The following is a 19,035-nucleotide window of genomic DNA, read 5'->3' as shown; positions in this document are numbered from 1 at the left end:
ATCTCGCTTGATGACCGCGGGAGTTCGCTGAGTAAGGAAACACAGCAGCAGCGGCTGTCTCTCGCTTCAACGTGAGCTAAACGTCGAAAGCACAGTGCATACTAAGGTATTCGGCACTAAGCGCACTTTGTCAACATCGCAAGTCGTTTTGAAGATGAGGCCCTTGCGGGTGCCCACTTTGCGCACGTCGCAGATGACTTTCAAGATACAGCCTTGTGATACGGCGCTGGCGCGGCTGCGCCATATCTGCATTGTGTCGGTCGCTTGTTGCAACGCACTGGTCACTTGTTGCAACGTACAAGCTGGCTGCACCGCTAAATGTACGTGACTGCCACATTCAAACGCAACGTAAGATGCAGGAAAATTACAGATTGGCGACTTATCAAGAGGAACCTAATACATGGAAGTAAATGTAAGATCTAGGTTGGGACCGCGAAAACCCAACGTAGCAGCCGGGAAAACGCAGCAGCGAGGAACGTATCAATGGGGTTCCACTATAGGAATTCCTTCTGCTATTTATAATTCATTATAAAATTTATAAATAAATTCATTTTTTCTTGATCTTGTGTATGTTTTGATGATAAGAATTTTGGGTGATACAAATATTTCACGCGACCCCACAAGATTCGTATCACCGAGGTTCTTCTGTACGAGACAAGGTGCCGTTCTTCATTTTGAACTTCACTTCTCTTCTCTCCTCCTTATGGAGAGATTGCGTTTAGTGGGCACTCCCGAGGAGCAACGTGCCTACAAAGAGCAACAATGAGAACAAAGACGAGAATGAATGTGTGTGTGCCTTTCGTCGCGATCACCACCACTCAAGACAATAAAATGTGTTCGTACCTTTGATCAAACTTCTGTGTCCACTCTGTGTCATGTGCTAAACAGCTTCACTGGTCATCCACCTTGACAGAGTGGAATGGCTCACGTATATTTTATGTACCTATATTGCTACATTCTTGCTATGCAATGCTAGGAGACTCCCGAGCATGTGTAGCACCATATTTTCTTGCCCAAAATTAGTAAGTATTAAGTTTTGTGAAACATTTCCTGATATTCAATTCGATATTCGTTTTTTTTTATTTGTTCCATTTGATATTTGATTTCTAATGTACTACTCGGTATTCGCACACCCCTAGTCATAGCAATTAAATCTGGCTACAGAGTTTTGGTGCTGAAAGGAAAAGGAACGTGAAATCATGGAAATGAAAAAAAAAGAATACGAGCCATCACTCTTGCTGGGTCCGCCAGCTTTTCGCATGTCTCCCCTGGCTCACTTTCACCCCTTTAAAACACGAGTTGGCAGCAATGACGAACGTCCCTCGGAGAAGTCAAGTCATGTTTTGGAAGGGTGACGGGAAAGGCACGCGAGGCTGACAAGGCGGCAAAGGTGCGGCATGCAGGCGGCTGGTTGTGGTTTGCATTTTTTTTTTTTAGTGCGGTTAGCATTCTTTTCTCACTTTAGCCATTTTGAGCCCACCTAGCTATCTATCTATCTATCTAGCCTCATACGCTGACCCAGTCACCCAAGTTGTTTAGCTTGGGCCGCTAGGTACTTGCTTGTAGTCGTGATGCCATCGTGGTCATTGCATTGTCGTCATTGCAGCTTTGTCGTCCAACTCTCATCATGCCATCATCATACAGTCAGGCATTCGTTGACACACCGTTGCTGTGATACCAGCATGGTAGTTCCATCGTCCTCACTCCAGCATTGTCATTTGACTCTAGTCATGCCGTAGTTGTCACGCCATCTTCGTCATACAGGCTTCATGATACAGTCGTCATCATGCCACCATCGTCGTACACTCATTGCCATGTCATTCTCATAACATTGTCAATTGTGTCTTCGTCATACATTTGTTGTCATACCGTGGTTGTGATGCCGTTGCGGTTGTTTCATCGTCATCATTATAACTTCATCATACAACTCTCGTCATGTCGTTGTCGTCATACAATGGTTGTCATACCGTCATTGTCACGCTGCCATTTTACCACCGTCATTTCTTCAGTAATGTCATCCCATTGCCATTGTCGTCATACCGCCTTCGTCGTTCCATCGACTTCAGTTCTTCGTCATTCTGTTGTAATTATGCTAACGTCATTCGATTATTATTATGCCGCCTATGCCATGTGATCATTGTCATTGCATTGTCGTCTGACAGTTGCTATCATCCATCCATTGTCAAATTGTAATCGTCATGCCGTCGTAGTCATGCCATCTTCGTCATTCTAGCTTTTAAAGAGACACTAAAGAGAAGCAGGAAGTTCAGCTGGAATAAAAGAGGAATGCATGCAGTTTTTGTTGGGTGCAAAAATACGAGTTATTAGTGGAGAAATTCGTAAACAAAGACCAAAAATTTCTTCCTCAATTTCTCTCACCCCAGATTTGGCGCTGAAGCAGTGTCGTCACAGATTGCATTGCTCTCAGCGAATCGGAATGCGCCATGATACGTCACCGCTTTCGTAAACGGCCGAGGCGCTGGATGCATCATGGCTGCATGCATGGTCGCTGCGTTTGCGTTCGCCGCGATGGATACCGTTGCTGCCGCTGAACCTTGCAACGAAGAGCTCGCCAGGGAAGCAGGACTGCATTTCAGCGATATTCAGTGAAACGGAGCGCGAAATGATCCTCCGTGCTCGAGCGGTAGGTGTTTCCGCGTGCGATGGCGGTGAGCCGCCGGCCGTGCCGGCGGAATGCAGAGCTTTGTTTTCGTCGATGGAAGGCGAAGCGTCCGGTCCGCCAGGCGACGATGTTCCCGACAGACAGAACAAGCGTAGAAAGTTGCGCACGTACTCGGTATGGTTATTTCATGGCTTTATTTAATGACATTCAGCACTCACCAAGCCGCCAGTTTGCTGCTGCAGGGGCACCGGTCGGGGGTTTGATGAAGGCAGCATTGAGGGAACAGCTGCTTGAGAAAACCTTCAGTTTTTTGCTATTTTCTCGCTTATTAAACATCTGTTTGCAGTAAGAATGGTATAGTTGTGATCGTGAAAGGATAATCTACCATTTAAGCTCAACTTCCGGTTTCTCTTTAGTGTCCCTTTAAATGCAAAGCATTTCTTGGGGAACATTTGCCACTTTGACAGTATCTATCTATCCAGCCGCCTACGTCTTGGCTTGCTCATGGTCGTTTCATTAACTTGGTAGGTACCAAAATTTGCATAGCATGACAACAGTGTATGACAAACATAAATGATTGATCATGACATGAATGTAATGACATGCGTGTCATGTAGGTCATGAAACATCTGCCTAAAATGACATTTACCCAGCGAAAAAAACATTAACACTAAAAAACCACTGAAATGGGTTCGGACGTGGGTGCTAAGAGAAGGAAACACTAAAGGATAGTGGTAGAAGCCATAGTCATGACCATGACTCAACAAAAATGACAATGAGTCAGCAAAAATATCAACACTCAAGAACCACTAAAATGGGTTTGGACGTTGGTTCTAAGTGAAGGAAACACTAACGGATGGTGGTAGAAGCTGTAGTCATGAGCATAACTCGGGAAAATTGACGACGACTCAGCAAAAAAACATTAACACTCAAAAACCACTGAAATGAGTTCGGACGTGGTACTAAGTGAAGGAAACACTAAAGGATGGTCGTTGAAGCCATAGTCATGAGCATGACTTGGCAAAAAAGACAATGACTCAGTGAAAAAAGATTAATGGAATGGGTTAAAACCTCCAAAACCAATGGAATGGGGTCGGATGTGGCACTAAGTGAAGGAAAAGGTTAAAGTTTGACGGTCGAAGTCATAGCCTTGAGCATGACTAAGGCCTTCGGCTGAAGGTCTCGTAGGCATAGCAAAAGGAACTCCTGAGGACTCATAGCATGAATGTCATCATATGCGTGTCATGAAACAGCCGCCTACATCTTGGTGGTGGTGGCGATGGTAATGTTGAAGCAGGCGGGGTTAGCCTGACACACATAGCTGGCAATTGTTCTGCCTGATCCTCCTTTGAGTTGAGATCAGGGGTGTGTCACCAGGTGTCGCTGAGCCCTGTGTTTTGCAAAAAGGCTATCAGGAGTCGTTGCGCTCTCTTCTCAATTCTTCATAGGGGTCTTACGTCTTGGTGCTCTCATGGTCGTTTCGTTAACTTGGTAAGCTCTCCGCAAGGCTGCTTCGCATAACATCGATTCCCACAGGGCATGGGATCTGCCGGCTTTTTTTTTGTCCAGTTGTTGTCATACCGTCACCGGCAAGCCATTGTCGTCATAGATTCCCATTGTCTTCATGTCGTCGTGATCAACCTGTCGTCATTATATCATCGTCGTCATTTAAAAATCGACACCTTGTTGTCACAATGCAGTAGTCGTCATACTGCCTTTGCTGTTTCGTTGACGTCATTCCATCGTGGTCACTTCGTTGGCATCATACAGCCACCAACATGCCGCCGTGCTCATGGGTCACCTTGGCAAGCGAGTGCTATAGCAAAGAGGGAGAATACTGCAGTCGTGATATTGCCGTTAGGTCATCGTTGTGATACCGCTTTTAGGCTGTCGGTGTGATACCGCTGTTGTGATTGGCTGTTTACCCTTGAAAACGGTCGCTCAAGGAGATAATGGTGAACGAGCGACGATCTTGTCTGAGCCACCCCCGACCATGACGACTCGTGGCCGGCAGTTGGGCTCGGCCAGAAGGGCGCATTCCTTCATGTCACTCGTCATCTGCCCACACTTCCGTGCCGGAGGCGTCAATGTGCTTCCCTTTTCCCCTATTCGGGCCCAGTGATGTGCCTGTGCTTTGTATAAAGCTCTCTTCAAAGAGAAAGTGCTACCAACCTCCGGATTGGTGGGACATGGTGACATCCGTCTCCTGGTGCCGGACTGGGGGAAGGCGATGGGAAAAAGAGAACGAAAGGGTTAAAAGAGGGGACAGACTCTTGGTGAAGATCGTCGACAGCTTGAACTTGAATGCGAACCTCTTATGTTCCGTATTTCTTGAGAAACTCATGTAAATAATGTAATATAAACTTGTGTGTAAACGTCTTGGGTGTTGGGCCCAGTCCCACGTTCCCTTACTCCGCCTGCAAAATGGATAACACAAATCGTCGGACCCTCGGTTGCAACACCGCTGTTAGGCCGTCGTTGTGATACCGCCGTTTGGCCGTCGTGGTCATGTCATTCCAGCTTCGTCATCCAGTTGTCTTCATAACGTCTTCGTCACACCATCGTCATCATACACTTGTCATCTCATTGTCCTCATATCTTTGTCATCACGCTCTCGTCGTTATACCATCGTCATCGTATAATAATCGTCTTCTCATTATTGTCTTGCCATCGTCATACCGCTTTTGTTGTTCCATTGACGTAATTCCTTTTTTTTTTTCATTCAATTGTTGCCATTGCGTCGGGGTCATACAGTTGTTTTCATGCCACTATGCTTATGGGCGACCATGACAAGCTAGTTCCATAACAAAGTGGGATGATGCCACAGTATGTCGCATATAGCCGAACCAACAGAAGTCTCAGAATGACCACTAGAGATGGTAAATAAAAGTGACTTGAGACATACAGTGTGTTGCTACATTGCTTGAATGCTAGTCGCATTACCACTGGCAGTCATCATGAGATGAGTTCGGCTGTAATTTTCTTTTCTAGGATTTCGCCTTCCGTTTCCTTTCAGCACAGACACCCACCAGCCAAATTTCAATGCCATAACCAGGTTTGTTTTACTACAGAAAACGCACACAAGTTCACAGTACAAGGGCTTCTCATTGTTTTATAAGATTTACTGTTAACACCGTTATTGTTAGAATTGCCCCGCACAAATTTGACACTGAGTGCTGGTGTGCTAGGATCAAAAGTAGTGTGTAGCTCTTGTGGGATTGCGCATCACGCACTTCTCCATCTTTGCAGATTGGCATCAACCCTGGCCTTTTCGCTGCTTTCAAAGGTCACCATTATGCTGGTCCTGGGAACCATTTTTGTGAGTGCTTGCTTTAAGAACTTGATTCTTGCTTTTACTTGCAAGGTGCAAGGCAGAATTTCTTGAAGTGCCTTTCAGAGGACCTCAGAGGGGCAGGAAAATATTTATCAGCCAAGTGTATATTGCTAAATATTATTAACGACGATGTTATCTGTAGCTTAGAGTGCAAAGTTAATCCGATGAAAATAATTTGACTACAATGCCTGAAGATGCCAATACTTTTCTTTATCTTGTTGGGTTGCTACGTTCGGGTGGGAAGCAGACCCTGGCTTTGCAAACATGCCAACCCCACCCTGTGATCGCGTGCGCCAAAGTGGCATGAGCTGACCAAGCAACAGGATGATACGAAAGGGGCATTTAATGCTCATTACATACTAGCTAGCTGAAACACAAGCTCCTCAATAAGCCATGCTAAGGAACGAATGCAGTTTGACTTGCCACCTAGGGTTACCGAGCCAAACTCCGAGGTTATTCACGGGTGTGGTCCCATGACCCGAAGCATGTAGATGCAGTCATGCAAATTGCAGATATCAGTGCCATGCTCTGAAGTCAAATGGGAAGCCTTTTGTGGGTTAGTCTATCAAAACAAGTGAATGGGTACAAATGAGGGACAAGATTGCACTCAAGGCAAGAAATAGAACAGATATGGGCGCAGACTTGCATGAGTTTATTGGTAAAAAAAAAACTTATCTGGTATACAGCCAGAGTGTTAAGTTATTATCACGACGACAAAGATACAAGTGTACGTAAATGACAGCATGATTCACATACATGTTTTACATGTGGAGCATAAATAGGCATTCCCTGTCTGAGAGATTAAGGGAAGTGTGGCTAACACACCCCTCTTTCCTCCTCCTGATATTGAATGCCTCAATGATCCTACACCCTATGAATATTCTTTCTCTTGACAGGACTATTGCGTTCATGAAATCTGGCTTGCATCCTCAGTGTCAGGAGTGTACTGGCCACTGTAATCTCGATGTCCCCTAAAGAGACCTCGTGCTCTTGTAATCTGAGTAGAATAAATAGACAGTTTTAGTTTAGCGTTAGCGTAATAGCGGGGTTATGGGAAATAGCATTACTGTTCCGCAAACGAACTTTGCAGAAAGAGAGTTCTAGTATAGCGTGATAGCGTAGTTTACGTGCGGGATGCTATTCCATTACGCTTTGAATTTCGCATACATAGGGCACCGAAGTCTATGTGTGTGTGCGTCCGGAAAGTACGATAAGTAGTGCAATAGAAGCCAGGAGCGCGTTGTATTTTTACTTCACATGACCGTTGATCTGCAACGAAACAGACAAGCAGTACAAGCTGTCTACCATAGCCTCCGAAATCCTCCCATCTCGAAGGCCATATGCCGTCGTCGTGCCTATCTTCCGACTTTATCGACAGGTGGCGCTCACGTCTCGGAGAAAATTTCTTTCGTTAGGCTTAGGCGCGTTCGAAACGAGAAGCGATCTCGAAAACTCCGCTAAATTATCCATAAAAACATATTGTCGATCCTGCCTGAAGGTAAGTGAAAGCCATTTACGCAGTCATTTCCTACCAACGAAGGGAATTATTCAACAGCAACTCCAAATTCAGTTCGAAGTGGGCGGCCGGGACCGCCGCCATGTTTTACGTACACTACGTAAACACGCTAACACGGTAACGTTAACTCTGAGAAATAGCGTGCATACGGTAAACTGTATGGCTCGTTTAGCGTTTTGCGCATGCGCATTTCGATCCCGCTATTTCGGTACGCCCGCTATTCCGGTAACCACGTTAAACTAAAACTGTCTAATCTCCTACTTTCACTGATGTACGATTTCCCACATGTTAAAGGCAATTGATACACCAGTTCCGCTTCGCCTGGTGCAGTCAAAAGCAAGAGGTGGCAGACCACGTGAGCGTGTGCCATATTTCCTCTCCGTGCCACCTATTGATGCAGCACCTGCTGACGAAACCTTGTTGTTATTGTTGTTCACTTGTATGTCAAGCTTTGTGTGCCGTGCAATGCTTTTCTATTTCCTCATTCTCATGTAAAGCACCTAGCCTAGGGGCACGCATCCGATATCAGTTCAAGTGATATCTGTTGAGACAGAAGCACTTTTCCACGACTGCCGGAGATTGCGTTGCATGAGAAATAGAAAAATAGAAAACGGCTGAGTCAAGCTAAAAAATTTACACGCCAGTGAACAAGAAGACACATGTTTGGCCTAGTGCTGCTCTGGACACCAGCTGACACACTTGAAGTGTCACATAGAGAACGTTTGGCATGTGCTCACATGGTCTGTAACCTTTTACTGTCAACTGTACGTACTGTTTTCTATGCTGGACACTGCACTTTCTTCGCTGCATTACATGTGCAGCTTCTTTTCTTTGCCTGATGCCTGATTAGGGTGCAAACATTTAAAAGTTTGGTTGGTACGGAAAACAGTCATTACCCTGCACTATTTACATCTTCTTTCTTTCTTTATTTATATTTATGTATTTGCTTATTTCACAGTACTGCCTATCTCACATGAAATCACAGTAGGAAGGACACGGACATAAGTGTTGCAGTACAAAAATTGTGTAAGAGAAAAAGAAAAAGAATTCCTATGAAAAAAATTTTAAACGCTTAGAAGGCCATAATAGAGATATATCTTATAATGCATACATGTAACGTGGAAGTCAGTGCTACTAAAGATATATATTAGTGACAATCCTAACGTCTGTCTAGCATGCATGTCCAACTACATGTAGATAGTGAAGGCAATTTCTCAGCTCAAGTGAACACGAACGTATCATCATGAATGTGAAAAACACAAAAAAAGCTAAGCACAAATACAAAGCAAAAAGTAAAAATGACCAACACTTAACTGCTGCAGTGTGCACAACATTGGCGTAGCCAGAGAAGGCGTTTGGGGAGGTCAAACTCCCCCCCTTTCCCACAGAACAGAAAGTTTCAGGAGGTGGCCTCCTAAAGAGCGGCATTGTTAAGAGGGAACGCTTGAATGTGAAAGCTAGGGATTGTCCGAAGGGGGGGGGGGGGGGGGGTTGTCATGGGGGCGATTGCTGCTCTCATGCACAGAACTCATGGCGTGCCTCCACCTCATTCCGGATCGTTACCATAACTGCCGAGGGGGGATCAGCGCTAAAAATTTCATACTCAGGTAAAGATGGGACGAGCGCGTGCATAAAACTTGGGGGCATTGTTGCTCCCCACCAGACCTTCGTGTCATCGTAGAGCTTCTCATTTCTGGTACTTGACCGAATCGTCAGTCACACCAGGTGGAAGAAAAGCATTCCGGAAATATTGCGACTCGCTTGTCTAGGAAACGCATAATAAACAACCCCCCTCCCCCCACACACTCTTTTTTGCCTTTTCTTTCCCTTGTCTCGGACTTTTATTATGTTAATAAACTTGAGAAGAGCTTGCTGTTTGTACACTCTGCTAAGAATCAAAACGGGGCAATAAAATGGGACAAGAAAAAAAGACCTACAGAATGCTGATTTGCGCACGGAAAAATATATCAAGGAGGGGGTGCTTGGCCAGGGAACATAAGGAACCTCCATAACAAATAGTTAGGAGGGCAGGTAGGTGAATAGCCTCGAAGTCCACACAAAAACAGAAATATAGGAATGTTAGGGGCCGCCGCGCTGTTCAACGACCCAGTGTATGTTGAAGAGTGCGACAGTGACTAACGGAAAATAATATTAAGAAGGGGAGAGGGGGGGGGGTGCACATAAAAGGCGTCAAGAACGAAGTTGGCGGATAATTATGGACATAGGGAGAGTGTCTCGTCATTGCCCGATCGCTCAACACTAGTCGACTGTAGCCTGGTGGCCAGTCGCCTAGCTGAGGTTCACTTACCCTGTCGTAACGCGTGCTGCTTGCTGCGGAGAGCCCGTCTTTACGTTTCTGCAATTTGCAGAATAGATGGGTATCAGGAGACATGACACTTTCAAATGTCTCGGAGCTACTGTCGCTTATTTTACTACGAACTACGGATGCAGCAATTTTCCAAAGGCTTCTAAACAGGAAGCAGCCCTGCGTCGGGCTGTCTGCCTCATCAATTCCTGAGTCTGATCAAAAAGCAGTATGCATTGTTATTTGCACAAGTTACTTCCAAACATCTCTTGAAACAAGTCGGAGAGCAGGTAACCGAAAGTGAGGGAAATTTGTTCTAGCGCAAAACTTCGTTCCTGTATTTTTGAATCTAGAATAATATAGCATGCCCGTAACGCCGAAAGCGCGATTGGGTGATAGGCGACTTGCAAAACAGTGCCCACCCTCTTTCGTACGTAGCCGTGGCCCTACCGCTCACTAAAAGACCTGGCTGGAAAACAACGGTTATCTCAACTGTTACTTGACCTGCTACAAGTCTGGCCTTCAAACAAGAAGACACACGATAGTGCGCTGTCTTCTTTTTGTTTGGCCCCATTTTTAGCGCTGTTCATTTGTACAAGTCATGTACCAGCTAGGTCATCGCCATGCATTATATAAATGCATGTATTCATAAATGAAATTTACGTTGTTTTAATATCATCGTTTTTAAAAATAGCATAAGGATGATAGCAAAATTTGATGCAAACTGGCTGCACGCCTCAGCAATGCAAAATTTTTGTAGAAGTTATGCAAAGTGTTGTTTCAGCAACGTAAAAACGTGCATACTCGTTGAGACATTCTTGTCTGAGGAATGCTAGGAGTTTGTGTGGTGCACAACCTCTACACGCACGCACGCATGCACGCGCGCGCGCGCACACACACACACGCACGCACGCACGCACACACACACACACACACACACACACACACACACACACACACACACACACACACCACACACACACACACACACACACACACACACACACACACACACACACACACTGGTAGTTGGCAGCGAAACCCCCCGAAATAGATTGCTGGCTATGCCATTCTTCTTTAGGCAATACGAAAGGCCATGTATGTAAGGAACCACCCCAATGACTGCAATAACATTTGACCATTGGATATCCTCCTTGGGATGGGCTGAATTTATCTAACCAGACTTACTTCGCATGATCGTTTGGCCACACTTTCTGCATCCAGTGGACATCCTTTGCATGTGCACGAGGACATCATGGGTATGGACATGTTGGAGCCTTTTGCACAGTCTTAGTGCAAAAGGCTCCAGAGTTCGCAGCAAACGCTGTGTCACAGATGCCCAAGCAGCAAGATATTACATCCACACATATGCGCGTGTCAATGCAGTGTACTTCTCATTCTTCTAGGCCGTTTTCGCCAGTGAGCTGGCGAAAACATAATCGCGATGTAGCCGGTGCTCTTCAAGCTCGACAGCTTTGCACCGAGTCAACACGAAACAACTGTTTGCCGCAATCGCTGCGGAAAAAACCCTGACCGCTATCGACACGATTATGAACGGCGACTTTGCGGTGCTGAAGGCACGCGCCCGACGCACGCACTGAGTCTGGACGAATTAACTACCATTCGCTGCAACAACTGCAGTCGAAACCGCGGTCGCTATCTATGCGATCATCGATGGCGACTACGCAGTTTTTTTAGGCACGCGGCCGACGCGCATACCGAGTAAAAACGAAACTACTGTTCGCCACAACCGCTGCGGAGAAAACCGCGGCCGCTATCGACGCCATCGTGGTTGACGACTACGCAGTTACGAAAGCCCGCGGCCAACGCGGTGTTATGCGCGGCAGTAAACGCAAGAATACAGGCTTTAAAGACACAAATAGGCTCGAAGCGTCCCGGCGTTTCTGTCATTCCTGTACGATTTCAACTGATGGCTGTGGCGATGCAGACTCTGCCGCTTCGTTTCGGTTGGATGCTAGCGCCGTTCTTGCTCTTTTGCGTCGCACATTTGTGGCGCTCCTCGCTCACCGAGCTCCGAAAGTAGTCCAAATTAACCGATGTGCGGGCAAATAAGTCCGAATTAACGAGAGTTTTGATTGCATTGAATAATGCATACGGGCCGGCCGGCAGCACGCACCTTGTTGAGAAGTGTGCTCGCTGCCGCCCTTGTCGGCAAGATTTTCCCGCAGACGCTGCATTATAACCCGTATTTCGTCTCATGCGGCTGCACTGTAAGCGGTATGCGTATACATGGAGTTCTATGGGAGGTAAACGGGAGTCGGAAAAGGCCGCGTTGTAGCCAGTTCTGCACTATAAACGGTTATGTTATAAGTGGTCTATACTGTATTCAGCGAACTGAACTTCAGTATGGTAAACATTTGAGCCAGTTAGTTTAGCACAGTTCAAATTCTGGAAGACCAGTGCTCAGACAAAATACACAAAAAAGAGTGGCACATACATTGCGCTGACTAGCTACCATATGAGTTTATTGCTTCTGGCTTTGAAGTTTACACATTCGCAAAAAATAATAAAGAAAGGAAAAGAGAGGGTTGGTAACATAGATTAGACCTATTGCAATAGATACTCCTTGTCTTGTGCAGCAGCACTGATGGCGTTCTGACACACGTGTCTCCTTTCTTGTAGCTAAACATTTCGACAGAATTGCCTGTCTGGTTGGGAAAATTGATTAAGACTTAGAGATTGACTCCAACCAAATAAGGAAATTTACCAGCCCGACGTTTCGGAACCAATTCGGCTCCTTCTTCAGAGGGTATTCTTCGGAGGTGGCGGTGTGCCGCTTTTAAAAGGTCCATCGTAAGAAAGGAGAGGAAGGGGGAGAGAGCGTAAGGTGTGGAGACACTTGACGGGGCACCTGTTCTAGACAGACGAAAGAGGTGGGGGGGGGGGGGGCTTCGGCGTCGCTGGTCGGCTGGGTTGACCGATGCTGGGCGCCCTTTAGTCGCGGGAATGCGTTGACGAGGGATGGACAACAGAAACGAGAATCAGACAACATGAAAATGACGTCGGAACATTCAACCGAATATGCAGCGCCGTCACCGAACATTCCGAAGACGCTGACCACAAGATTTCTTTCCAAGAAACCCAAATCCTTCAAACAGAGACAAACTGGCGAAAAAGGCTACTACTGGAGTCATGGCACATTCAGAATACGGCGGGTAATATAAACCGCGTGAAGGGCATCCTTCCTTCTTTGTATGTTCATGGCCTTGCAGACGTGACGAAGGGAAGAAAGGACCCCCCGCTCTAGGTCAGCAACACCAAAACATCTCGTCCCCCTTCCCCCCCCCCCCCCCCCCCCCCCCCCCCCCCTGTCCCTCGTCAACGCATTCCCGCGACTAAAGGGCGCCCAGCATCAGTCAACCCAGCCGACCAGCGACGCCGAAGCCCCCCCTCCCACCACCTCTTTCGTCTGTCTAGAACAGGTGCCCTGTCAAGTATCTCCGCACCTTACGATGGACCTTTTAAAAGCGGCACACCGCCACCTCCGAAGAATACCCCCTGAAGAAGGAGCCGAATTGGTTCCGAAACGTCGGGCTAGTAAATTTCCTTATTTGGTTGGAGTCAATCTCTAAGTCTTAACTCCTTTCTTGTGTATCAAAAAGGCTTCAAATATTTCCCGGGTGCTCTGCTCACGGTAATTTCGCGCAATCTGACACGATTTGTTTTGTCATAATCTGAATGACTTTTGCACTTGCTGGAATGCATGCTGAGATTGCTACCTATTCAACACTTCGAAGAATTTGTGTGTTCCCTCAGACGCTCATTGATACAACGACCCATCTGACTGACTCCTGCATTTGGCTGCAGGACAGCGGAATCAAGTAGACAACTGTGTGGTGCAAGGTCTGTTGGCCAAACACAAGGCACAGAAAGAAAATCAAACTAAGCAGAAGCACCTTGACAGTTCCAAAAAGAGGCATTGCAGTAATCCCGTATGTCCATAAGGTGTCAAGTAATTTGGGAAAGATAGTTACTAAGGCAAGAGTCATGCTTATCTTTAGTGCTCCTAACAAGCTGTAGTATCTATGTAGATTGGTTAATTGGAAAAAAACGCAACCAAAGCATGCAAAAAAGTTTATTAAATGCCACAGCAAAGTTGTTTATCCTTGATTCTGCTGTCCTGTGGCTGATGTTACATCAGCCAGATGGGTCGTTGTATCACGACCATCTGAGGAAACACGCAAATTCTTTGAAGGGTTCGATAGGTAGCAATCTCATCATGCATTCCAGCAAGTGCAAGTGTCATCCGGGTTTCAACAGGTGTTAGATGGCGCAATATTACCGCGAGGAGTGTACTCGGAAAATATTTGAAGCCTTTCTGATACACAAGAGAGGAGAAACGTGTGCTAGCACGCCATGAGTGCAGCTGCACAGAAAGGAGATATTTTATCTATTGTGATAGGTCTGATCTGTGTTCCCAACGCCCTTTTTACTTTCTTTGTTGTTTTTTGGGAATGTGTAAACTTTGAAGCAAAAAGCATTAAACTCGTACGATGACTAGTATTGCAACTCCGGGTTTGAGGGCGAGAGACTCTGGGAGCAGACGAAGAGGAGACAAAAGCTTTATACAATATGTACAGATATAGCAGGTAATAGCATACATGTACAGTGGAACCTCGTTGATACGATTCTGCATAATATGTTTTTCGGGATAATACATTTTTTTCTTATATACGATTATGTTCGGGTAATACGATTTTCAGATATGTTATATTTTCCGGTTCCCGTGAAGATTGTATCAACAAGAGTCCACTGTAGCTTGGTAAGAGTGCACCAGACTGACTGGGTGGCTGGTGGTGACTCTCTCTCCCAGCAATGGACCGGTTCCTGCCTTAAATCCCTTTTTCGGCTCCTTATCAGCAGGAACGAGGCAGGGTGGGTGCTCACGTCACCCGCGTCGCATTCCTAATTCGTGGTGGCAGAAGTCTTGGCGCTGCATGTAGTCACCCGCGTTGCATTCTTGTTTCATCGCGGGATTAGTCGTGGTGCTCAGAAGAATGCAAAAGGGAGGGGGGAGCACTTGTCATCTCAATGAAGGCGTGCGGTGTGGCACAATACTAGTCAGCACAATGTGTCTGTCGCTCTTTTCTGTGTATTTCGTCTGAGCGCTGGTCTTCCAGAATTTGATCAACGAACTGTAGTACTCAAAACAAATTGCATCATATAATGCGCAACATACAGTTTACATGTGACCAGTTTTGGATCATAATTGGGGGATATGAGAAAATATAATTCTGTCACGAGGAAACTGAAAAACAGCGCCTCTGGGTGGGCTCTGTTTCATGTGTGCACCAAAAAGGTCCAGATGAAATATCCTCGGGACATGCTTAGTAGGATATCCGAAACTGGATGGCCAGCAGATGTCCTATTCTTCTCCAAAATGGTCCACAGATATTGGGACATGATCTGAATGCCCCATGGATAATGTGTTTCTACTATGGGTGTGTGCGAATGCTCGAATATCACTGTATCGAATCGAATAGTGAGCATTCAAATAATTTGATTTATGAATCGAATGTCAATTACAGTCGGACCTCGATAGAGGGAACTTTGATTTAATGAAATTCGTGATGTAATGAACTATTTTCATTTCCCAATCATAGTTTCATTGAAAACCATGTATTTTTGTCAAGCTAAAATGAAGTAGTTTTGTGATACGCTTTTGAGTTTTCGTCCATTTCAAGCATGTGCTTCAAACCTGTATGGCTAGTAAATGTAGCAAAAAACGTATAAAAATGTCGGCCGAGGCTAAAGTTATTTCAAGCATCCGTCTACACAAAAAGCTTGAGTGGCAAAAAAGACCATCAAAGTGCATGCGCCGGGGCGCAGTAGGCAGAATTTGTCGTGTTAGTAAACAACTTGCGGAGGCTGCAGGGCGCAGCTGCCCACAGCGCTGAGCAGCTCGCAGCGCTCAGAGAAACACGAGAACTGACAATTCCTTCTGTGCAAGGGGGACGGGGTATTCATGTATTAGATTTTTTTAATATTCTATATATTCGATGTAGAGACCCGCGCAGTGCCACATGTCGCATGCGGAGCCCCTTGTGCTCGATGCCACTCAAGCGAGCGTTTCACTTCATTTTCGGTGCAAAAGGAACGCCGATCGCGCTGCGGACGTGCTAACCTGGCTGACGCGGTAGCGCTTGTCACTGCAAGCGCTCCCTGACGTCAACCCGATGTGGGGACCGCACACACAGCGCCCGAATGCCGCAATTCACAGAACGGCGCCGTGTTGGCTGGGGCCGCCTCTGTCCGTACAAGGTTCGTCTGGGTCGAGAGGACCGATCGAAATGATAGCTTAACACAGACAGATAGAATGTCAACAAAAAAATCAACGTCAACAAAAACAATTTTGTAAAGTGCAAAAGCATATGCAAAGATCGGGCCAATTAACCGCCGTTAGGCACACAGATCATGTTGGATAGGCAGTGACGAAGTTCATGCCGCTTCAACAGCAGTCAGTCTAACCCGCACATGTGATTAGGGACTGATCGTGAATGATCCATCCGTAAGAACATATTAACGGCATACATAAATGACGCCGAACCTGACAATGAAATGGTGCAGATGGCGCCTGCTCTGTGCCATTGGCGCCGGCTACGCACGGAGCGGTGATCGACTGTGTTGCCAACTAAAAATAAAGAACCCGCAAATCGAGACCCCGTAACCTCTAAAACCCACGATATGACCATGCGAAATCCGCTTTAAAACCTGCTTAATGCAGATGACCATCAGAATCACGTTCAAAATATGTTTTATTGCGTCTACATAAAACACAGTAGGAAAAAATTACATTGAACAGAAAAATATATGTTTATTTTTGTCCATAATGGAATAAAAGGTATAAGTAATCAATATTAATAAGCACTTTCTTGTACGACTGTGAAGTGTGGAAACATATTGCAAAATAAAACTAAAAAAAGAAAAAAGTTGCTTACAATCACTAGCTTTTTGAGGCAGAATATATGTACATAACTGTGATCCGCAGCGTTCATTTAATTAAGAATACACATTGGACTGGTTTTTACGTTAGTAAATGAAAAATCAACGTATTAGAAATAGTGTCGAAGAGACGGTACGCGTTAAAAACAAGCCGACTTAAGCCGTGGCTCTTAGCCGGCTTTAAGCTAACAGTAATAAAAGGTCCCTACAGGTCGTGCGAGAGCAGGGCGAACGCGGGAAATTTGAATTGAATGCAGCAAGACCTGCATTGCATCCATCATGAGAGGAGTGAGAGGGGAGGGGAAGAGCGTGAGGGGTGGGATGGGGGAGAAGAGAGGGTGTTACGTATTAGGAGCGGCAGAAGTCTTTCGACGTCATTTGCAGCGAAGCAAGCAGATATGTGGCCAATTTTTTGTCGTGCTGCATGGTTGGATTTTTCTGAAAAAGAAACTCATCGATGGTCAGTGCCTACTAATATTGTTACAGTTGTCTTTTATTCAATGCTGCATACTCCCCATCTAATGGTAAAATGAGGGTAGCGTGAAAAGACAAGGATGGAGAAGAAATGACGTGAACACACCCTCATTTTACCATGGATCAATACCAAATCGCGCAAGTGTCAACCTTCCCCATTTAATGTCAGTTTTGGATAGAAGTTCGCCATAGTGGAGAACTGGAGGTCCACTTGTGGGACCAAAAAGATTTGTTATTGTCCCTTCAGTGTTCTGCACTTCCCCCTGTACTTTGGATTTATCACCAAATCTTAAGAAGGCCTCACCTTTAACATTAGTGCATTCCTTCATGCAGGGCGCTGCCTGTTCTTGGCTGGCCTCATTCCGGAACCCATGACGGCTGTGGATGACTTCAAACTTATCCAGTATGGAATTGGCTTCACCAACATTGTGGCTCGCACGACACGAAGCAGTGCTGATTTATCCAGGTCAGAAGGAACAAACAACATTGTAACCCTGGTCCAAGCCATGGAGTCGAGAACTTAGTCTAAGATACATGACAGAAACATTAGGTGTATTTTTGATGTCTTAATCCCAGGTGGAAATAGTTTACAGTCCTAACTGGATTATGAAACCAGGGATTTTTCACAGCTGGGACTTTCCCAGCTGGAAGTGATGCAATATCCAGCTGGAAGAAATTTCATTCCCAGCTGGAAAGCATGCAATTTCCAGCTGGAAGATACTTCATTTTGAGCTAGAAACCATGTAATTCCCAGCTAGCAGGTGCTTTATTCCCAGCTGGATTGTCAGAAAATAAAAAGAGTGTTCACCTAAGCAGAAGGTTAAAAACATTGATGCTTCAGGGCCACAATGAGTTCATAACAAAGAGCAGCATTCATGCACTAGGTTATGTTGAGCTTTGTATCTGGAGAATTGTATGGGCAGTTGATAACATGTCTAAAAACAAATGCAAAGACAGGTACTTTTCTGTCATTATTACAGAAGTGGAATCCCAGTCATTGAAGTGGTTGTGGTGTTCTTATGATGTTCCTGCAACAAGTATGAGCTGGCATTGTGCTTCTTGATGTCCATATGATGTTTGATTCTTCGTAGTCCTCAGTCTTGCCACATCTCGGTGTTTGCTGGGTACTGTGTCATGAAACTTGTAAAACCTTTTGCTTCAGCTTTCTTGTCAGCATTGCACAATTTTGCCACGTATTCGCTAAAGGTTTATCAGAGTGCTTTACTGATTCCTCTCAAGTAGGGTACTGGCGTGTTTTTCTTTTAAATGTGCCATCTCATGGCTAGCAATAAAAAAAGCAGCATCGTGCTTTTGCAGCTGCGAAGAGACGCTGTCATTAAACCGTTTCACCATGGCTAGCTGCAGTCTCTGCTGTCCAGAACATGTGGAACAGTTTCAAGAGAGTGTGATAGGCTGTGCAGATTCAAAGCTCGAAATTATAACAAATAGGAGTTGCAACAAATTAATAGGTGATGCAGCTTCAAAGCTCAGAATTGTAATACAGTAGGCTTTCGTTAATTCGATTTTGACCAAAGGTCTCGATTGTCACCCATGCATTTATATGGGCCCAAACTTTCATTATGTTGATCCTGAAATGGGCCTTTGCCAGATAATTCAAACTTGACTAGTCAATATGCACGCGCTCGATCGTAACGGCAACCCTAGTCTCAACACTGATAGCTGGAGCATCTGTCTTGGTGGCACTTATGAGACAATAATTGAATTGAAGAAACATTGTCTTGCCAAAAATAAAAATTTTTCAGCCTACCTTTGATAAATTTGAAGCGAAAATAGCAATGCACAATGAAAAATAACGTTTT

At 45.5% G+C, this 19,035-nt stretch overlaps 1 protein-coding gene across 2 annotated transcripts in view; it reads left to right on the top strand.

Annotated features, from left to right (window-relative positions):
- LOC119431365 (uncharacterized) overlaps positions 1-19,035 on the top strand; it is a 233,188-nt gene that overhangs the window by 160,108 nt on the left and 54,045 nt on the right. For both annotated transcript variants that reach the window (XM_049657258.1, XM_049657257.1), the window contains exons 7-8: positions 5,873-5,942; positions 17,549-17,681. In XM_049657258.1, the coding sequence (XP_049513215.1) occupies positions 5,873-5,942; positions 17,549-17,681 (203 nt within the window). The remainder of the gene's footprint in view (positions 1-5,872; positions 5,943-17,548; positions 17,682-19,035) is intronic.

The sequence above is a fragment of the Dermacentor silvarum genome, chromosome 10 (assembly GCF_013339745.2).
Source record: "Dermacentor silvarum isolate Dsil-2018 chromosome 10, BIME_Dsil_1.4, whole genome shotgun sequence".
In the NCBI taxonomy this organism is placed as follows: Eukaryota; Metazoa; Arthropoda; class Arachnida; order Ixodida; family Ixodidae; genus Dermacentor; species Dermacentor silvarum.
This window is presented reverse-complemented; position numbering and strand designations above follow the sequence as displayed.